The following is a 19,960-nucleotide window of genomic DNA, read 5'->3' on the forward strand; positions in this document are numbered from 1 at the left end:
AATGGGTACCATATTACCTTCTCAATGGGTAAGGGAGAGAGAGAATTTGGAATTCAAGTATTTTTTAAAAATGAAATGTTAAAACTAAAAATTTAAAAGAAAAAGAAAAAAGTACATGAAAATCTCTTGAAAAAATGTTTTGGGGTAATTAAAATAAGAAAAATAGATGAAGGGGGTGGATTGGCTCTGTTCTGAGAATTTTAAGAGGGGAAGGGGGTAAAGAAATACACTAGCATAGAAAGGAGGAAAAAGGGGGTGGAATTTGCTAAGAAGAATATACAAGTATGGAGGAAGTGGTGAGGGAAGTTTGGTGTCTTTCAAATCAAATAAGTAAGCACTTATTAAGTATTTATTCAGTTCCAGGCACAAAAACAGTCCCTGGCCTTGAGGAACTCATAATCAAACGGGAGACAACATACAAAATACTGTTTACAAACAAGATACATATAGGATAAATTGGAGATAATGTCAGAGTGAAAGCATTTGCATTAAGGGGAACTGGGAAAGGCTTCTTGCAGAAGGTTCAACTTTAGCTGAGACTTAAAACCAGGGGAGCACCGAGGCAGGCATGAGAGACAATATTCCAAGCCTGAGAGACAGCTAGTGAAAACATACAGATCCCATGTAGTTCACTAAACTATATGTATATGTTCAATCTTCCTTTGTCTGTTTCAGATAAAAGTGGGGGGAGAACAGTTTATGTAAGGACAATAATAAGGACAACAACTCCAAAGGACTTTAGGACACCCATCAGCACAATGACTAATGAATGATCCAGAGGACTTATGCTGGGTTCTTTTCCTTCCCTCCTGACAAAGGTGACAGACTGAAGATATAGACAGAAATTTTGGGACATGGCTCCAGAATGGAGTCAAGTCTTGCTTAACTATACTTAACTGTTCTTTTTCCTCTTGGTTCTGAATGGGATGCAGAGTGAGTAGGGAGGCAAGTGGGGTTAGCAAGAGTAATAGTGCCTTGCTAAAAAGAGGCCATTGAAACCTTTTTTTTAAGGTGCAGAAAAGAACAGCAGGAAGTTCAGAAGGAAAAAGAGAAAAACAGGCCAATTTTGGAAATAATGTATGGAATTTATATTATATAGTTTTCTTTTTTAAAAGCAAGAGGTGAGATGGAGATTCAGGGTTTCATATACAATGCTCTTTTTGTAATCTACTGTGTATGTGGAAATGCTTGGTTTTGGAGTGTCTAAGTTCAGAAATGTAAAAAAAAAATTTAGCAACATACTAATTCCAGAGCACTGCACTTGCCAGGGAGAACCTCCCCTGAAAGCAAGAATAAACCTGGTCTGTTAAGGGAGGATCTCAGTCAGGAGAGCTGATGGAGCAGCTGACAATTCTGGGTGTGTTTCTTAGCATCTTACCTCAGTGCCAAACGCCATCGGTGACATGGTCCATCATCACAAAGCTCCAGGTGATGCCTGCAGTGCCGCTGGTTTCAGCCGCTGAGAATCCCAGGATGTCAGGGAAACCCTCTGGCTATCTCTTCCCCATGCTGATCTCCCTTTTGTTTCTCAGTGTCTGACTCTGTGACCTGCCCAGAACCAGAGCAGCTTTAGTGATACTTGGATAAGTGGGTTCCCTGTAGGAATTCCCTCTGCCCACCCAGCGGACTCTACCAGTACACCAGCTTTAAGGACAAGGCTCAGATAAAAAAGAATGCTGTCCTTTCTTCTACAGCCCCAGGCACTGTGACCACTCCTCCCTCATATCGGGCATCTCCTCTTACGCAGTAGAATCTCTGAACAGAAAAGGACTGTGCTGGGACAGGTATAGGAGGGACTGCTTCACAGATCAGTGGCCAAGGCCGAGGGCTCTGCTCATGCTTTTCCCAAAATTAGTACTATTCTCTACTTAGCTCCTACGTGCAGCAATCACTTGGCTTCCAACATCTTTTAGAGTTGGCCATTAATGTTGGGCATTTATCTTTAGAAACCACCACCCCGTGGACAGAGCACCGGCCCTGGAGTCAGGAGGACCTGAGTTCAAATCTGGCCTCAGACACATAACACTTCCTAGCTGTGCGACTCTGGGCAAGTCACTTAACCCCAACTGTCTCACAAAAAAAGAAAAGAAAAAAAAAAAGAAAAGAAACTACCACCCTTCCACATACACAGACCTCAAATACATGGAGGCTTCCCCCAATCCAGCTTTCACATTCAGAAGTTTTTCTCTCATGGGAAAATTTCTCAGAAGCAGAATGGTACACAAGTTCCTCCCCACCCCACCCCCTTTATAATAATTTCTGGTGTACACATTTCACAATTGCAAATACATAAAATTTAAAAGGTTTTCTACTCTATCACATATTCACACAGGCAAGTATACAATATGTAACAAAGATGGCAACAGTGCCTTTTTTTTTCCTTTTTTTCCCATTCACCTGCTATTATTTGCAAGGACGGGCTATAAGCATGTGACTGAAACATAGGATCACAGATTCAGAGCTGGAACAGAAGGGTCTTTAAAAATTATTGCGTCTCACTTCTTCATTTTACAGAGGGAGAAAGTGAGGCCCAGAGAAAGAAAGGGATTAGCCCAACGAATGAGTGTCCACCCAATATCCCGAAGATAGTCAAGTAGCAGAGCTGAATTTGAATCCATAAGAAGGATGCTACCCTTTTGGTGTGAATAGTCAAATATCTTCCTGTGGCTTCCCTTTTATTCTAAAAATAAGACTCAGCATCTCTTAGCTTTAGTAAAATCATTTTATATACAACAATGTAGAATATTTACAATATAATACTGATTCCAAAATAAAAATAAGCATACAGGTTAACACTGGAAAAGGAGAACATTCTTGGCCTGACACAGAAATGAAGGGTAGGTACTCTGTGATATCTTACACATCATCACTGTTGTAGACCAAACTACCTATGGTGATGGTTTCATGACCCACTCACAATATTTCTCTCCTTGAACAGATGACAGAGTTTCTCTTCATCATCTGACAAGAAGATAAAACACTGTCAGATAGCTGGGTCGCTGGTTCTGAAGACTACCCTTAAGGACCAAATGATTTCTAGACACGTCTTTGTCTCTGCATTACATATAAAAGAACATCTCTTTAAAATTGTCCAATGTGAACATTTCAATTTGAAGAATCTAAGGAGAGATTCCTCCAGGACTTCACAAAAACCATTGGAATTACGTACTTGAGTGATTATCTTGAAATCCAAGAGTGGGATGGCATAAGAGCAACCCTTTGTAGGGGAAGGACAATTTGGACCTTTTATTCCACTGGCATAGGAAACCCCCAGTTTGGAAAATCCCTGCTCTTGAGGCAGATCCCAAACTCATTTGCACCTTCGAGTCTTAGACTCAGAGTGAGTGACAGCAGCCCTCAGCATCCAAGTGCTTTGGCCACGGTCACCCAGCCAGTGTGTGTCAGAAACAGAACAGTGCTCCTGACTCCAAAGCCAGTCCCTAGTCTTACACCATGCTCCACACTGATAGCTGACATGAATGAGTTGAGAACTTACTTCACATCTATTATCTCTCTTAATAATTAAGTTATTGATTTTTTTTTCACTTAAAGGATTAAAGCATAATTAGAAATTAAATTACATCCCATCTTTGCTCTAAAACACAATTGTTTTAGACATAACATGCCTGAAATCAATCATTTGACCTTCGACCTTACGTTACCCTACTCTTACCTAATAATCCTTCAAATTGGTCCTTTCTCAAATGGATAATACACTCAACATGAACTCTCTAAAAAAAAGGGGAAAAAAAAAAAGGTAATTCCTTATATGCACACACTTTAAACACCAACTTCTGACGACCCTCTCCCTGCCCAAGCACATTAATTTATAAAGACACACAAGGACACTGGTAGGATTGGCTCTGCCGCCTACCAGACACCTAACTATGGGTGACCCAAAGGCATTTCACTAAAGAACAACAGTTTTCATAAATAAATCAGTGGGGAGAGGGTCAGAGTTACAACAGGGAAAAGTCAAGACAGTCTATACCTGGGAACTTCATGGCATTCACCACTCTAGGCAGGAGTGGTCTTCATATCAACTCTCCAATTCACAAGGCCTACAGATTAGCAATAACATGTCAAAGCCTTTCAAGAATAGGATGTTCCCTAATATTTACACAAAAAAGAAACACATGAAAGTTTTGTTCAGATTTGCATGACATCTGCTTTTTGCTTCACTAAAGCAGGAGAGATTGCTACTTCAAAGTAAGCACAAGCCCTAGGGGGACAGAGATCCCTGGCTCCAAGGGCTCCAAGCACACCGAGCCCCACTGTCCACACCAATCACTCTGCTCTTTTACAGTCTAGAAGGACAGCCATGACTGAGTGTTTGTAGATCAGATTCCTCAGGTGGCCTATACAGCGTCAGCTCAGTCCTCCTGTGGGCACCAAGCCACTTCCACTTGACTCTACGGACTGATGTTCAACATAGCCTAAGGCAAAACACAGGTAACCTATTGATCACTGTCTCAGACGCCCCCTTACACCATGGCCACAGATCACCACTTCCAGCCCTAACAAAAAACAGGAGAGTTCAAGGTGATGGGTTTTCAAAAATGTCCAGCCCATCAGAACTCTGAGGTGGAGATGATGTCCCAGAAGCTACCACAGAAGGAAAACCTGAGCAACAGTAAGATCAGACTGATGACAGTGCTCCTCAGACGCAAGTGTCTGCTTTCAACACAGCCTTGTGCCTCCCTCAGCCCTAACCTAGATGCCTCACCTTCCCTCTATCGCCAGGAAGAAAGATGGGAAGCTCCATGTTTTGCTGCAGAAACAATCCAGTCGGAAGTTTTCCTGACAGAGGGTGGGGTCTTTGCAACTACCTGTGAATTATCTCCAAACCAGGTTTTCGGATTAGTAAAGAGAAAAGTATCCATTAGACTTTGCTCCTTAACTCCCTCAGGCTTGGGTTTTGCTGCTCTCAGCCAACAGAGAACACAAACATTTGTAACCATGACCATGTAATGGCTCCTCTGATGGCGGAAAGCAAGGCCAAAGGCGACTGATGTCTAGCCACGCTGAGTGAGTTGGACAGCAACATGATGTGGGGGCCCCTACGGGCAAAGAGCCTCTCTAAATGGCCACGGGTGTTCTTACAAACAGCCAGAGTTGGCCCCGTGTGGATCTAACTAATCTGAAGATCCATTCAGAAAAGAGCTTTGAAAAGGTAAACAGCCATGGAGCAGTAGGCCAAGGGATCCAAATCTTCAGCTGGAAATGCAGAACTCTAAGGTGCCCCGCCCTGAAAACATGGACTGTCTCACTTTAGTCTCTGACCCCAGAGCCTGGCACTAGGAGGGGCTGATGTATAGCAGCAGGAGCTTCATCAGTGCCCGCTGGTTAAGAGACTGCTTCGCCCCAACAGAACGGAAGCTCCTTCGAGGCACTGACTGTTTTGCTTTTGCCTCTTCAGCCCCAAGGCCTAGTCCAGTGCCTTAATCAGTGCCAGCTGACTGACCTTGCATGCTACGAAAGTGAACAAACCTATTGTTTCTCTTCCTGAATGGCATCTCGGTTTACATCCCCTAGTCCGCTTAACTACATAGGTACCAAAGTCTCTCTCTAAAGGCCTCCGTTTATTAAAGGAAAACATCACAACAGATTTGTTCTACATTTCGAGGGCCATGTTCTGAAATATGTTCAGTCTAATGAGTGGCTACGCCAGCTGAGTGAACATATGGGAGCAGGAGGGAGAGACATGGCCAAAAAGTCTGAGAGGAAAGCACAGATTTGGGGGGAAACCCAAATAATGCAGAAGTCTCTAGTCTCAGAGTCAACAGATATATATAATGCACAGCCTTCTAAGCCCTCAACCAAAGTTTAGAATCCACACAGGAACAAGGAAGGAGAGACAAAAAAAAAAAAACCAAAACATAGAGAAAAAGGCAACAGGGATAGACAAACTTAAATTCTGGTCTGGAAAAATAAGGCTGACATCTAAGGGACTCACAAGTAGAAAAAGAATAAATGGAGTAGAACCTGCCTTTACTAAACTATTCAAACCCTTTTCATTCCTAACCATTACACAAAGAGAAGACCTTAGGGGACTTTACTATTCTACCCTAGAAAGGCCAGGAGAAAAACAGGAAAGGAAATAAGACAAGTTCTGCACCAAAGAATCCCTCAAACCGAGGCAAGCACAGTGATGCCAGCCTCAGAAGCCAAGCAGGATGAGGAGCGGCTTGCTGGGCTCTCCTGCACAGCCATCTCGAGCCAAAGTCAACCGAGCTACCCACCCCCGATGCTCCTGTCGTCCCAGCCCTGATGGTTCAGGGGGGAGGACACAGGGCACCGAGGGGATTATATTCCACAGTGCCTACTCCAGCTTTTTACTGAGCAAAAACGCCTGTGCAGCTGCTTAGCTACTCATCTCTGGTAAGGTGCTTCTGCGCCTGTTACACATCAAAGGATTTTGGTGACATCACCCGTCCTGTCTGAGAGACACACGAATGAACAATACAGAAGTCACAATCTATCTCTAAGAACTGAGCTTGTCTTAAAAAAATATTACAGTACCAATGATTCTTGTATCTACACCTATACAGCATCTTTCAGCAGTATGGAAATTTAATGAAATTATGATTTATTAATTTACATAAAAATTACTTTGTACAGTTAAGGAATAAATTTTCAAAATGTAAAAAACAAAACAAAAACAAACTAATGCTCTGAGGCTGTGGCTATTGGGACTCATGAGAGGCGGTCTGTTCTGCAATCACTTGTTTCACAATTTCTGCCAATTTTAGTCGATCCACTTTATCTGTGAATCCACGGCCTGAAAACAAACAGACAGACAAAAAAAAAGAACAGAGTCAGTATCAACAGGTTTGCTCTGGCAAAATAATGCCCTGGGGACAGGGATCCAGCAGTGGATGGGGTTTACCATACAACCCAGCTCCACCCAAGATAGGCTCAGGATGGAATCCCCCAAGTGCCCAAGTGTGATCAGTAGCGCATACTTTCATCCGGCCTTTAACCATCAATGCCTGGCCAGCCCCATCACCCAGGGTAGGGGAAAGAGGTACCTTGAGCCTTCTATAAAAAAAAAAAATCACAGTTTACTTATCACACACTCACACACACACACACCACCTTAATGGAGCTCATCTCTGCCAAAGGTAGGAGTCTCTATAAGCTAAGCGACGACCACACAATGTGCCCAGGCAACAAATCTGCAGCCATACCAAGGCAACAGAGGAATCTTCCCCTTCTCCCAGCATTCTGGTACTCACATACTCACGGAACTGGAAAACCATCCAGTCCAAACCATATCTGACTCCAAATCATCCCTAAAAAAGTAATCACCCAAGTCTAAATGCAGACCTCTTGGGAAGCTGCTACTTGCACTGACCCTTCTCCGAGTCCTGTCTTTTGGAGACCAGCAGGACAAATCTAATCTGTATTCTAGCCCTTCAAATATTTCAAAAGGGCTATCAATTTCCTCATGTTGGCTCCCCTAATCTTCACTTTCCAGGATAAAAATCTCCAATTCCTCTAACTGATCTTAGTATGGCGTGATCCTGAGGTCCTTAAACAGTCACCAGTTTATTAATGTTCTTTCTAAAAGGTGGCATTGAGCCTGAAATACACAATTCCAGAAGTAGTCTGACCAGGACAGAAGATGATGGAACTGTCAGCCCTCATTCTGCACGCTTCCTCTTTTCAGGTAGCCTAAGATCATGTTAGTTTTTAGGGTAGCCTCATCACCCAGCTGACTACAAGGGGGAAGTGAACAAGCACTGACATGTGCAAGGGAGAGTGCCAACTGCTTTATAAATACCTTCTCACACCCCTGGGAAGTAGGTACTTGATGATCCCCATTTTATAGCTGAGGAAATGGTCAAACAGAGGTAAAGTGACTTGCCCAGGGTCACACAGTAGGCAAGTTGGTCTTCCTGACTCCAGGTCTAGCTTTCTATCTACTAAGAAACCCAAATTTTTTAAAGAGTAATTGCTACACAGCCACACTTTCCCCTTCTTGTATTTGTGAAGGCGATTTTTTAAACCTAAATGTAAGACTTTATATTTGTCCCTATTAACATTCAGCTTCTCAAGTTTGGCTCAGTGTTGTAACCTGCTCAAATCTTCTGAAATTCTTAAGTCATTCAACATGTCAGTCACTCTTCCTAGATTTATGATGTCTACAACTCTGAGAAGCACACCATATGATTTTTCTCTAGGATCCACCGATAAAAATGTCTAAAGATCCTAGTGGTACTCCATGAGAAACCTCCTTCCAAGGCAACATTATGCTGTGAAGGACTCTTTTTGGGTCCAATTTCAAGTGCACCTCAGTGCACCCTCCTAAGCCCGTATTGATCCATCTTATACACAATGAAACCATGAAACAGTCTTTCAAGCATTTTGCTAAAAGTTCAGGACACTAAAACTCTGGCATTCCTCCAAGCTACCAGACTGGTAACTAACCTAGCTCGAAAAGGAGATAAGGGTAGTAGAATATGACCTGCTCTGTGGTCACCACCTACCTCCTTGTCTAGATGTTCACTGACCATTCCTTTGAAAGTCTGCTCGAGAATTTTGCCAGAAATCAAAATTAAGTTCATTGGTCTACAATCTGTACTTCCACTCTCTTCCCTTTTTGTGAAAAAAATCAGAAAAACACCTGCCCTTGTTTAGTCCTGCAGCAACCCTTCCAATCTTCAGCTTTCCACACAATTTCTCCAACAATTCTCTCAGCACCCTGGGATCGTTGGTCTGGGCCTGACATCTGCAGGGAGCTGAAGTCTGCTCTTCAGGCCCAGCACCACTCAGAGCAGTCTGCCTTTATTTGAATACATCATGGAGAATAAACTTCAAAACAACTTCCCCTTGGCTACGTCCAGATTTAACGAGTTCCCTCACTATCTCCTTTCTTCTAATTGTAAGCTGACAAGAGAGAAGGCAGGTTCCATGGAGCTCAGTCCCATCTCCGTCCCCTCTACGGTAGGCAGCCTGCTGGCACAGTGGATAGAGCTGGAGCTGGAGACAACACTTCCTAGCTGTGTGGTCTTGGGCAAGTTGCTTAACCTCTGCCTCAGTTTCCTCATCTGTAAAATGGGGATAATAACCACACCTACTTCCCAGAATTATTGTGAAGATCAAATGAGACAGTATTTGTAAAGCACTTGCAAACCTTAAAATGCTCTATAAATGCAAGCTATCGTTATCACTCTCCTCTGCTGTCAGTGGCCCCGAGGGCAGCCTCAGACAGTTTCTCCCAAAGTTCCATATCTTGTGAGTTATCGGACCTTCCACCCTCCTCCTTCCTGGTGTGAATGCTTTGGGGCTGTTCTCCTCCAGGATGAAAACGGGGTTCTGAGAATCGCTCACTCACACTCATAATAACAGCAGCAGCAGCCACCACCCCCACCAGTGGGGAGCTGCTTAAAGCCCTGCCCTGCCTCTCTCAGCCCGAGGTCCTGCCACCTTCCCCAGACAACACATCCGCCTCTGTGTGCCATCTCGGGGCTGGCCTCAGGCAGACCCACAAGAGAAAGCGAGCTCTCCCAGCTGTCGTACCATTCCAGCTGAAGCTCTGCAAGGTGTCCCGGAGGAGCTTGCATTCCCGGTTGTACTTCCACGCCTCCTGCATCACCTCATTCAGCTTCTCGTCTTCGTTCTCTCCTATTGAAAGGGATGAACAGGAAGTTGTGTTTTCTCAGAAGCAGCACAGGGTAGAAGGAGCATCAGAGAAGGCCCTTTCCTTAGGTGAGGCTTGGAGGGACTGGGAGAGGGCAAGGAGAAAGGGAGCAGGAAGGAAGGGGAGGACCAGGAGACAGGATTTTTGATCAGTTGATTATCGAAGATCGAATACGTAAACCCTCAGTCTTAGTATCCTTCCCTGCTTGGACCCAGATAGGCCCAGGTCATTAGACCCCCGTGGTTCTTCCTTGTCTCATTCATTTCCCCGCAGAGTACAGCCCTAAACCCTCAATGTTGGGGGATGTAACATGAATCTAGTCATTAGGCTTGATCAAACCCTGAGCAGGGAGGTACGGATGACCACTACCAGACTTTGAAACCCCAAGCCAGGCAGGACAAAGCTCAACAGTCACTTGATTACTTTGAGTTCATTTCCTAACTCAAAAACAATTGGATCACTAAAGAAATGGCTTGAAAGGGCTTGTTTCTGGGCAATTGTGGGAATTCTCCTAAAATCTGAACAGTCACTGAAGAAAGTGAGGCCCTTCAGTCAGCCCTCTGACTGCTGCAAAGACCCATTAGTATCTAACAAGAAGCAAAGGAGAACATACTATGATTATTACTCACAAACACCAAGAGCCTCGAGCTTGGTACACTTTGTACACATCACAAAGTAGCAGCAATGGCCAGTTTTAAACTACTAAGTGCGTTGCTTTTCCTGCTACCAAGAAGCTATGCAAAGTCTTGACCACAGACTCATAAGCCAAGGAGCTGGAAGAGACATTCAGCAATCACTCTTTAATGCAACCTGGACTGATTCACCTAGATTTCAGTCTCCGCTTAGATTTCTACCCTTCCTGTCGGGCTTGAGATAAATTTCCCAACTTCATCCATCTACTCAGAGACTTAACCATGTCCCTCCCTGCAGAAGTCCAAAGGCAAGGAAATCCAAGGACAGAGAACTGACAATATATCTTTGAGGCTCCACGTCTGATTTTGCTTAGTGGGCACAAGATTACCCTGAAGCGTTAAGCACAAAAATAGAAGGGCTGCTATTAAAAGAGCTACTACTTTTCAAACCCAAGCGCACACACGTGCACACACACAGATGACAAACAAAGAAAGCATTCTTAAAGAGTGTGACCTTTACCAGCCTGGGGCAGAATACACTGAGCAATGACATCTCGTAGCTTCTCCAGTGCCACATTGGAGTCCTCTGTTCCATTCTCTGGGTCGTGAATATAGACACCATCCTTCGGCTTTGTGCTTCGAAACGTTGGAGGAAAAGCAATTTAAAAGAAAAAGTCAGATTTCCCAATCCAAATCTCTGAAAAGATGTTAACCCCACATGCACCCAAGGAGAAAGACTTTGAATAGAAAATTGCTCAAATAATATCATGGTAACATCTCCCAAATTCTGATAATGCCTTGAACATACTGAGTCAGATCCTCCCAGGGCATGTGCAAGTAAGGAAGAAAACTGAAGACTCTTTGCACAGCTGGGTTTGGGTAGACAGAACCAAACTACATTAGCCTTGTTGTTTGTAAGGGGAATAAAGCAATCCAGAAACAAAACCAAATTACCCAAGCAATTTCCTCTTTCTGAGAATGGGATTATTTACAGAGTGCAGGGGTTTGAGGCTGACTTTGAGGTCCTGGATTCTCATGTTGGCCAGCTGTTCTGCGTGAGCCTGTTGGATTCCAGCAACTACTGCCTGAATAGAAAGCAGCTGAGTTAGTTCAGCATTTGACACAGTGCCTGGCACACAGCAGGCAATTAATAAATGCTTGCTGACTGATTGAAAAAGGCATGGAGGCATGTTGGAGGAAAACTCAATCATTAAATCCAATTTCACCAAGTATCACGGGGATGGTTCTACCAAACCAAGTTAGGATCCCATCATGGCCAGTGGGTTACCAGAGACATCTGGGTTAGAGCAACTAAAGAGGAATTAGGCTTTAAAAAACAAAGTAGCAGCAGCAGTAGTAGTAACAACAACAATAACAGTAATAATAGTAGCAGTGGTAGTAATAATAATCACTTGTATACTCTTCTGCTGTTACCAAAACATTCTCACACACACCACCCCAGGAGATCCTCACCAAAACCCCTATGAGATACGAAGTGCAAATATTCCCATTCAATGAGTAAGGAAATGAGTGTCAGAGACACCAAGAGACTTGGTCAACGTCCCAGAGCAGCTAGTAAAGCACACTTTCATATTTCATAAGATCTATACTCAGATCTTTCGACCCCTGAGTTCAGGGTTCTTTCCATCAGATCTGAGAGCTAATTCTAGTACTATTATGTAGCCTTACAAAAAGACTACCTATAACTAGCACTCAGTAAAGAATGTCCCAAATCATGGTTCTTCCTCCTCCTCCATCTGCCCCCTAAATGTGAATCAGTCTTTGGCCCTCCGGCTCTTTTGTCTCTACATTCACTGCTTTGAACAGCTTGTCTCTTTTCCCTGCTTCAACCAGACCATCTCTATAGTGATGACTACCAAATACACACCATTAATCCTGACCTCTTGCTTGACCTCCAGCCCTGTATTTCCAACTGCTTAATGAAGGCTTCTACCCAGATATCCCACTATCTTCTCAATATGTCTAAGACCAAACCCAAACTCAATTTCCCCAACTTCCCTCCCAAACTATCTTACCTCTCCCACTTTCCACTTTCTGTCAATCACACCACTACTCTCTAGGCTCAAAACCACCAAATCTTCTCTGAATCCTCCCTTTCCTTTATCCTCTACATCTAGCCAGAAACCAGATTCTTCTGATGGATTTTTCCTTCCAAATGTCCTTCGTATTCCATTTATCCATCCATTCCTTCCTCTTTTTTCCAATGCCAACAAACTCATCCAAAACCCTGACCAGCTCATACCTAGATTATTACCAAAGGTTCCTAGATGATTTCTCTACCTGCCGTTTCTCCTTCCAAACAAAGTCATACACTAATTGCAACTAACCTTCCTAAAACACCACCTTCTCTACAGCCCTCTGCCATCAGAAACCTGTAATGGTTCCTACAGCATTAAGTCCACACTCTTCTGCCTTGCTTTCAAGCCCTTTCACATCCTGGTTCCCTCTCCCTAGCAAACTTTATCTGAGTCACAACCTGAGTCAAACTCAGTTTCCTCCAGGTTCAGAGTCCAGGCTTTTGTTCCTGGTGCTTCACTAGCCCCTGGGAATGTCTCAGGCTCATCCGAGGCCCAGCTCGAGGCCTAATTCCTCTAGGATCCTTCTTGGATTCCTCTGGCCCATGTTAATTACCCTCTTCTCTGCACTCTAAAAGCCTCTGCAGTTCTACACAATGACATAATCATCTGCTGTCTGACACTATTTTCCAACTGTTTGCTACATTAGAAACAAGGCTTTAAGCAGCCTGAGGTCAAGGACTGAGTCTTCTCTATGATCCACAATGCAGAACACAGGGGTAGATATAAGAGAGGTGCTCAACAAACATTAAAAAAAAACAAAGGTAACTGGGAATAGAGACCTACATTCCAACCACTCCAACTGCAGGTGGGCAGTTCCCTGGAGTATATGTCCCAGGTCTTGGTCTAGTCTTTTATGAAAACAAGTACTTCCTTTTACACAAATGTCCTCTCTTTGATTCTACCTGAGTACCACAGAAATCTCCTAAAAGGACAACTGATCATAACATGATACTTCACCCCTACATTCCTGCTAGAATAGTCTTTCCCAGAAACAAAAGAGGTGTCAGCAAAAACCTTGTCCATCATCAGCTGGGCAGATGGCAGCACGTTGTCCAGAGCTTCATCAGAGTTTAGCCATGGGTGGTCCAACACCCCCTCAATGGTAAGCCGCTCCTCTGGCTTGACCTTCAGCAATCTGTGGGAAGAAGACAAGCACGCTTGACGTGTCCAGCTCCTGGTGGGAATCCTAATAGAAACACATGACTTAGAGCAGTTTTCATCCTTTCCAGCTTCTCCTCACCTTCCTCATTTTGCCAGTCAAGCTCAATGAAGCGTATGGTATATAAAAAGCCCTATATAAACTAATCTCTCCTACTCTACCCTGTGGAATTCCAGTGTTAATACTGCCATCTCTTCAAGAATCCCTGGTCAATTCACACTGGGGCTAAATTGCTAACCTATCATTAGGATCAGACCCACTTGGCTTCAGGTTACAGATGGATGACTTGGCAGAAGCAGAAAGGATACACCACAGAGAAGAGGATTTAGTTCAGGTATATTTAGACACTCTATTTCTGAATATTAATTATTTTACACAAAGGATGACTACAGTGAATGGCTATTCTGGCCAATGCTGAGAGCAAATGAGACCACAAAGCAACAGAGCTAAAAGTAGGACCACAGACTTGCTCTTACTTTCATGGGACAATCTAAAGCTAATATCAGTATTTCTAAGGTCTAGGCACCGGCACTCAGACTTGGAATACTGCTACATAGCCTATGGATGGTTAGATCAGACTTGGGGAACTAACCAATAAATTTCTGATTATCCTTAGCAAACATAGTTGACTTCTACTGCATTCCCTCTCATAGTTCTGCCACCCAAGTCTAAATTACTCAGCTGATCTTTCAAAGTTTGTGACTCTTTGGGCTACTCAGTTCAAGTTTCTAAAAAATAATCTGGAATGGATCTATACTTTGTTATTAAATTAATTACATAAATTAATTACACTTTCTAGAAAGCTAGAGATTGCAGAGAAACTAACAAAAAGCCACCTATGAAGTAAAGATTCCCATTAGGATCATGTGATCATAATTTAGATTTGGAAGGGACCCTAAGTGTCATCAAGTTCAACCACCTCATTTTAGAGACAGGAAACTAAGGCCTAGAGAGATGAAGTGATTTGTCAATGTCACCCAGGTGGTAAACTGAAGACAGGAACCCAGGCTTTCTGTCTTCAAACCCAGAGTCCTTTTCATTAAGCTTTGCTCGCCAACAGGTTAATGGCATTCAAGTAGGCATGATGGACAACACCAGCAAGAAACACTGTACACAAGCAAGAGTAAGTGGATGCAATTTTTCTAATGTAGGATGACCAGTTTCTCCGTGCATATATCACAGTAACGTTGTCTAACGTAGGCTAAAGCTAGATCAACAAGTGAGATGCCACGGGAAGGGGCACTTGGGAGTGGCACACCAGGGACTGAAGAAGAAGAGCTGCCTGGCAGCAAGTATTGAAATGGCCACTCAAGTGTAACTCGGCAACAAATTTGTATAAAATAGAAACTACTCTTCTGTATGGCTTTTAAAAACCTCATCAGCTGGCTCCCACCCTACCTTTCCAGCTTCACTCTACATTATTCCCTTTCATGCACCTGGCGGTCCAGCCAAACTGGCCTTGCTGTTCCATTCTACAAAGCTCTCTCCCCCATCTCTGTGGTTTTGCATTAACCAGCTCTGCCCCCTCCCACAAAACCTGCAATGTTCTCCCTCCTTGCCCTGACCTCACAAAATCTCTCCTTTGCTTCAAGACTCCACCCAAGCACTGTCTTCTATAGGAAGTTTTTCCTGATCCCCTTTTCCCTCCCAAACTACCTTATGTTTATCTGGATCTTATATACTTCCTATGTACTTGCTGTCTTCCCTAATAGAGGATAAGCTCCTTGAGGACAGGGACTGTTTTCTTTTTGTCTCTGCATTCTCACCTCTGAAAAGAGGGCCAGACACATAACAGGCATTTAGTAAATATCTGTTGATTGAACGATGCTTCAGACCCAGATGAAATTCCAGGGCTTGTCTACCCCATCTGCATCCCCAGTAGACATCAGTAGCATGGCATATCACAAGATCTTCCTGAAAGGCAGCCAGGAGAGCTATGTGTGTATGCTGCATGTGTGTTTTTCTGAGGTATGTGTGCGTACATGTGTCTGCTTCTTCATCCCCAGAGCATCTTATGCGCTATGACTAGGCTCAGGTCCTCTCCGATGGCTAAGGATCAGTCTTCCTAAATTAGGTGAGGCTGAAGATAAAGTCTACTTGAAACAGCCTAGACTTGCATCTCGACAATAGCATGAATCTGACCTAGCAAGCTCCTTAGGGACAACAACTGATTTATTGTGGTCTTTACATTCTCATCATCAGCTGTAGTGCCTAGCACACAGTAGGTGCTTAAAAAAATGCTTGATGAATTGGACAGAATGGAATTGGTTTGAGAATCCCAGATATAAAACATGGAGATACATTTCATCAGCATCATGGAACACAGACAGGCATTAAGAGAAGTGGCAAAGATAATTCCCATTTTACAGATGAAGAAACTGAGACTCAGCTTTGCTTAAGGCAAAGCAGTGAAGGCACAGCATAGCACCCAACCCCTTAAGCTACACTATTTTATGCAGAGTTGGGTGAAAAAATAAATATATCTCTAATCTCAAATCCCACCTTCTCCACAAGGCCTTTTTCCTTTGCCAAAGCTGCTAGTGCCTTCCCCTCTGAAAAACTTCCATTAACTTTATACACACCTAGCATTTATCCAGTTATTTACAAGTTGTTTCCCCATTAGAATGTAAGCTCCTTGAAGGCAAGGAATGGTTTTGCCCTTTTTGAACCCCTGGCATTTAGCACAGCGCCTGGCACATAACAAGCACTTCATAAATGAGTTTTGATGGACTGATTTTCTATAAAATCTCTCAGTTCCTCACAGAATCACAAAGCTAGATGACCTCTGTGGCTATATGGTATGCCAGTTCAATCTAAATCTGGAGAGGAATATCCAACAAATGATGGACAATGCACTTGGTGAGAAGGCGTGCGGCATCCATCTGAAGACTCCAAAGGGAAGATGAGCCCACTGCTCTTCAGGCAATCCACTGCCTTTCTGGACAACTCTAACAAGATGTTGACACTCTCCTCTTTCCTTTTGTCAAAACCCAGGACAACAGCTGACCTTCAATCTTGTACCACCTCTCTCATTTCCAGGGACTCTCCAAGATCACTGATCAGAAATCAGAAAGACTTGGTTCAATCTCTGCCTCTGACATGTTGGCTTGTATGACGAAGACTAGGGAATAACTTAAACTTTCAGTGCCCTCAGGAACGCCCTAAGACAAAAATGGGTTATTCCTATGCTTATGTAGAAGGAATCTCCGAACCAAAAGATTCCTAGAGACTAATGAAATCAAAGGCCTAATCAAAAAATAATTAACTAATTAAGGTATGCTTTGGTGTGCAAAGACAAAAACAAGTCCTTGTCTTCAAAGAGTTTACATTCTACTGGATATAACTTAGTAAGTCCTAGAGACTTGCCTGAGGCTATGTAAGAAGTTAAGCAGATTGCTCCAGATCACAGAGCTGCTAAGTTCCAGAGGAAGGATTCGAACACTGGTCTTTCTGATTCAAGTTCTGCTCTCTATTCAACAGGTCAATCTGTCTGTTGCTAGACCACCTTAAGGACACCCAGCTCAGAGGCCAAACAGTACTGAACCTTGTTACTGGGAGGCCAAGTCCTCTTCTGCTACCTACAGCATTCCTTTCTAAGCTTGGCCCACGTAGGCATTAGTACTACTGATTCCATTCTTCCTGTACATTACTTACTTCTCTGTCCATCCTCTCTGACTGGCCTGCTTCAATCATCTCTTAATAATCAAAACTGGATGAAAAACCTGGGAGATTATATATGAAGAAAGTAGAATCAGGAGATCATGTCTGACTCTTCATGACCCCAATTGGGGTTTTCTTGGCAGAGATACTAGAGTGGTTGACGATTTTCTTCTCCAGCTCACTTTACAGATGAAAAAACCAAAGCCAACCAAGTTAAGTGATTTGCCCAGGGTCACACAGCTCATTAGTATCTGAGGCTGGATTTGAACTAGGGTCTTCTTGACTCCAGGCCCAGTGCTCTATTTACTGTACCACTGAGCTGCCTTTGCAAACCTCAAAGATCTCTATAAATGTCAGCTCTTATGTCCTGCAAAAGAGGGACTGGACTTGCTCTGCCCAGCCCCTGAGGACAGAACTCGGAGCAAGGAGGGAAGCTTTGAGGAGGCTGGTTTTCAGTTCAGTGTAAGAAAAAAACTTACTCAGAATCAGGGCATTCCAAAATGGAACAGGCCAGCGAGGAAGAGGCACGCCTGGGGTCCTTGCTGCCAAGGGGTCCACACAGGGAGCCTCTGGGAACACAAAGCTCCTGAGCTGACCAGAGTGGGGCAGCCCCTGCCTGTAATTCCAGCCTCAGGGAAACAGGAAGACCAGGCTCTATTTTTCTTTTAAAGTGGACCAGGCTGCCTGACTAGATGGTGAGCCCTTGGTCATTACAGATCTCCAAACAAACGACAAATATGACCATACTGAGGATAACATAAAGGGTACTTGTCCTCATGTATGGCTTAGACTAAAGGGACACAGGGATGTCTTCTCTAACTCAGTGATTCTGGGTTTCTGACCTCAGGCAAAGCAAAAAGAGTGACAAGGAAATACCAAGGGTCGTGGAAAAACACAGTTGTTTGGGCTCATTGTCCCTCCACAGCAGTGGGAGGTCATGCCAGCAATCCCTCCCCTGTCCACCCACAAACTCTAGCCCTCCCCCACCCTTCCCAGTCCCTGCTGATCTGTTCAAATGAATAACAGAGAGGTAACAGAACAAAGCCTCTGTGGACTCACTTTCTCACAATGTCTTTGGCCATCTCTGAGATTTGGCTCCATTCTTCCTCAGGAAACTCAAAGCTTCCTGTCATGATCTTTCTCCGCATGTCCTTTGGAATTGTCCGGCTGTGGTGTTTGGAGTAAAAAGGTGGGTAGCCGCACAGCATCACATAAATGATCACCCCCAAGGACCACAAGTCACAGCTCTGAAAGCAAGGAGAGGGTCACTTTGGGGCACAACGGGGGACGGAGAAGAGCCAGGAAACAACCCTCACTTGATCTATAGCAGACAGGCTATCTGGAATACATTTAGCTGGTCTGGACTGTAGGTTACCACTGCTGGAGAGAAATATTCCCAGTTCCTAAGACAGCAAACCTTCCTATTCAAAGTATTTATTTTTATGCAGCCAAAGCAATATCCAGACACAAAATACATTCGATTCAACAAACGTTTATTACAAACTGCTCCAAGGGGAAAATGTAAATGATTGTCACGTGTCTTCCCCTTTGCCAGCCCCAAAGCACATATTCAACCACCAGCCTGGACTACGGTAGAAGGCACAATCCTTTTCCTGGCGCATAAGAATAAATCTAAGCCAGGTCACAGGTGGATGTCCTGTGTGGGGAAGAAAAGACACTTTACCTTGATAATCAACATAATGACTTCTGAAAGGGACTGCCAAGGTAGCTCCTAGTACATCTTAGAGGCCTCAAGGACAAGCGCCCTAGTCAGCTCTGTCACCAGGGTATCTTCAATGGCAAGGGTTAGGACTCAGAGGATCTGGGTTTGAATCCTGGCTCTGCTGCTTGCTAGCCATGTGACCTTGAACAAGTCATTTCCTGTGTATCTTGGGGTCTTTGTCTATAAGATGAGGGGGTCGGACTAGTTGCCCTTTAAGGACTCTTCCAGCCTTAAGTCTCTGATGCTGAGCAAACACTCTCCCAGACCTTCTTGCACAGATGGAAACACTCTGACAAAAGCAGAGTTATTCTTTGGTAAGCTCATCACCAGACATGGGGCAAGTCCTGGGCTCTGGCCAAGGGGATTCACTCTCTTCTTCCAGACAGTCTCAGCCCTTCTTCAGACCCCGAACACGACTCCCAGGTGACTTTGTCATGTCACACGCACTGGGATCTGCTCCTGCCCCCACAATGGGTCCTTTTGTTAGAACAGCAGTGATGAAAACAGTTCATGCTGTAGTGCTTGAAGATCTGTACACTCTCTCTACGGGTGCTTCGCCAACAGCCCCACCCCCAGGGAGGTGGGTGCCAGGTTTCCCCAATGGACAAAAAGGAATCAAAAGGCCTTCCTTGGATCCTTCTGCCCCAAGCAGCCAATGCTTCACTTCTTGTCCCTCTCCCTTCCCTGTCAGATGTCTCCAAAAAGGTGCCTGCCCTTCTATTTCCTGACTGACTGCTCTATGTTCCTCAAATACTCCCCCTGCTTTCCCCCTACCACACCTTTCCTTACACTATTCCTGTGCCTAGCATCACCTCCTTCTTCGTCTTCACTTTTGAATTCTTAACTTAAAAAAAAGCCCAACTTGAATATCACCCCTTCCATAAAGCTTTCCCTGATTCCCTAGATGTTAACGACCTTTCTCCACAGACCTCTCACGTAACACTGTGTGGGACAGCTGGGCCTGGAGTCAGAAAAACATGAGTTTAAATCCAGCCTCAGATACTTCCTAGCTGTGTGACCTTGGGTAAATCACGTCACCTC

At 44.1% G+C, this 19,960-nt stretch overlaps 1 protein-coding gene across 1 annotated transcript in view; it reads right to left on the reverse strand.

The window, feature by feature from the left end:
- Positions 1–6,528: 6,528 nt before the first annotated feature.
- MAPKAPK5 (mitogen-activated protein kinase-activated protein kinase 5) overlaps positions 6,529–19,960 on the reverse strand; it is a 49,592-nt gene continuing 36,160 nt past the window's right edge. Inside the window, exons 9-14 of the mRNA XM_027857399.1 lie at positions 18,256–18,443; positions 13,392–13,512; positions 11,233–11,363; positions 10,799–10,914; positions 9,526–9,630; positions 6,529–6,781 (exon numbers count right to left, since the gene is read on the reverse strand). Coding sequence (XP_027713200.1) covers positions 6,687–6,781; positions 9,526–9,630; positions 10,799–10,914; positions 11,233–11,363; positions 13,392–13,512; positions 18,256–18,443 — 756 coding nt within the window. The 3' untranslated portion in view covers positions 6,529–6,686. The remainder of the gene's footprint in view (positions 6,782–9,525; positions 9,631–10,798; positions 10,915–11,232; positions 11,364–13,391; positions 13,513–18,255; positions 18,444–19,960) is intronic.

Source organism: Vombatus ursinus, unplaced genomic scaffold (assembly GCF_900497805.2).
Source record: "Vombatus ursinus unplaced genomic scaffold, bare-nosed wombat genome assembly UNPS02012122.1, whole genome shotgun sequence".
In the NCBI taxonomy this organism is placed as follows: Eukaryota; Metazoa; Chordata; class Mammalia; order Diprotodontia; family Vombatidae; genus Vombatus; species Vombatus ursinus.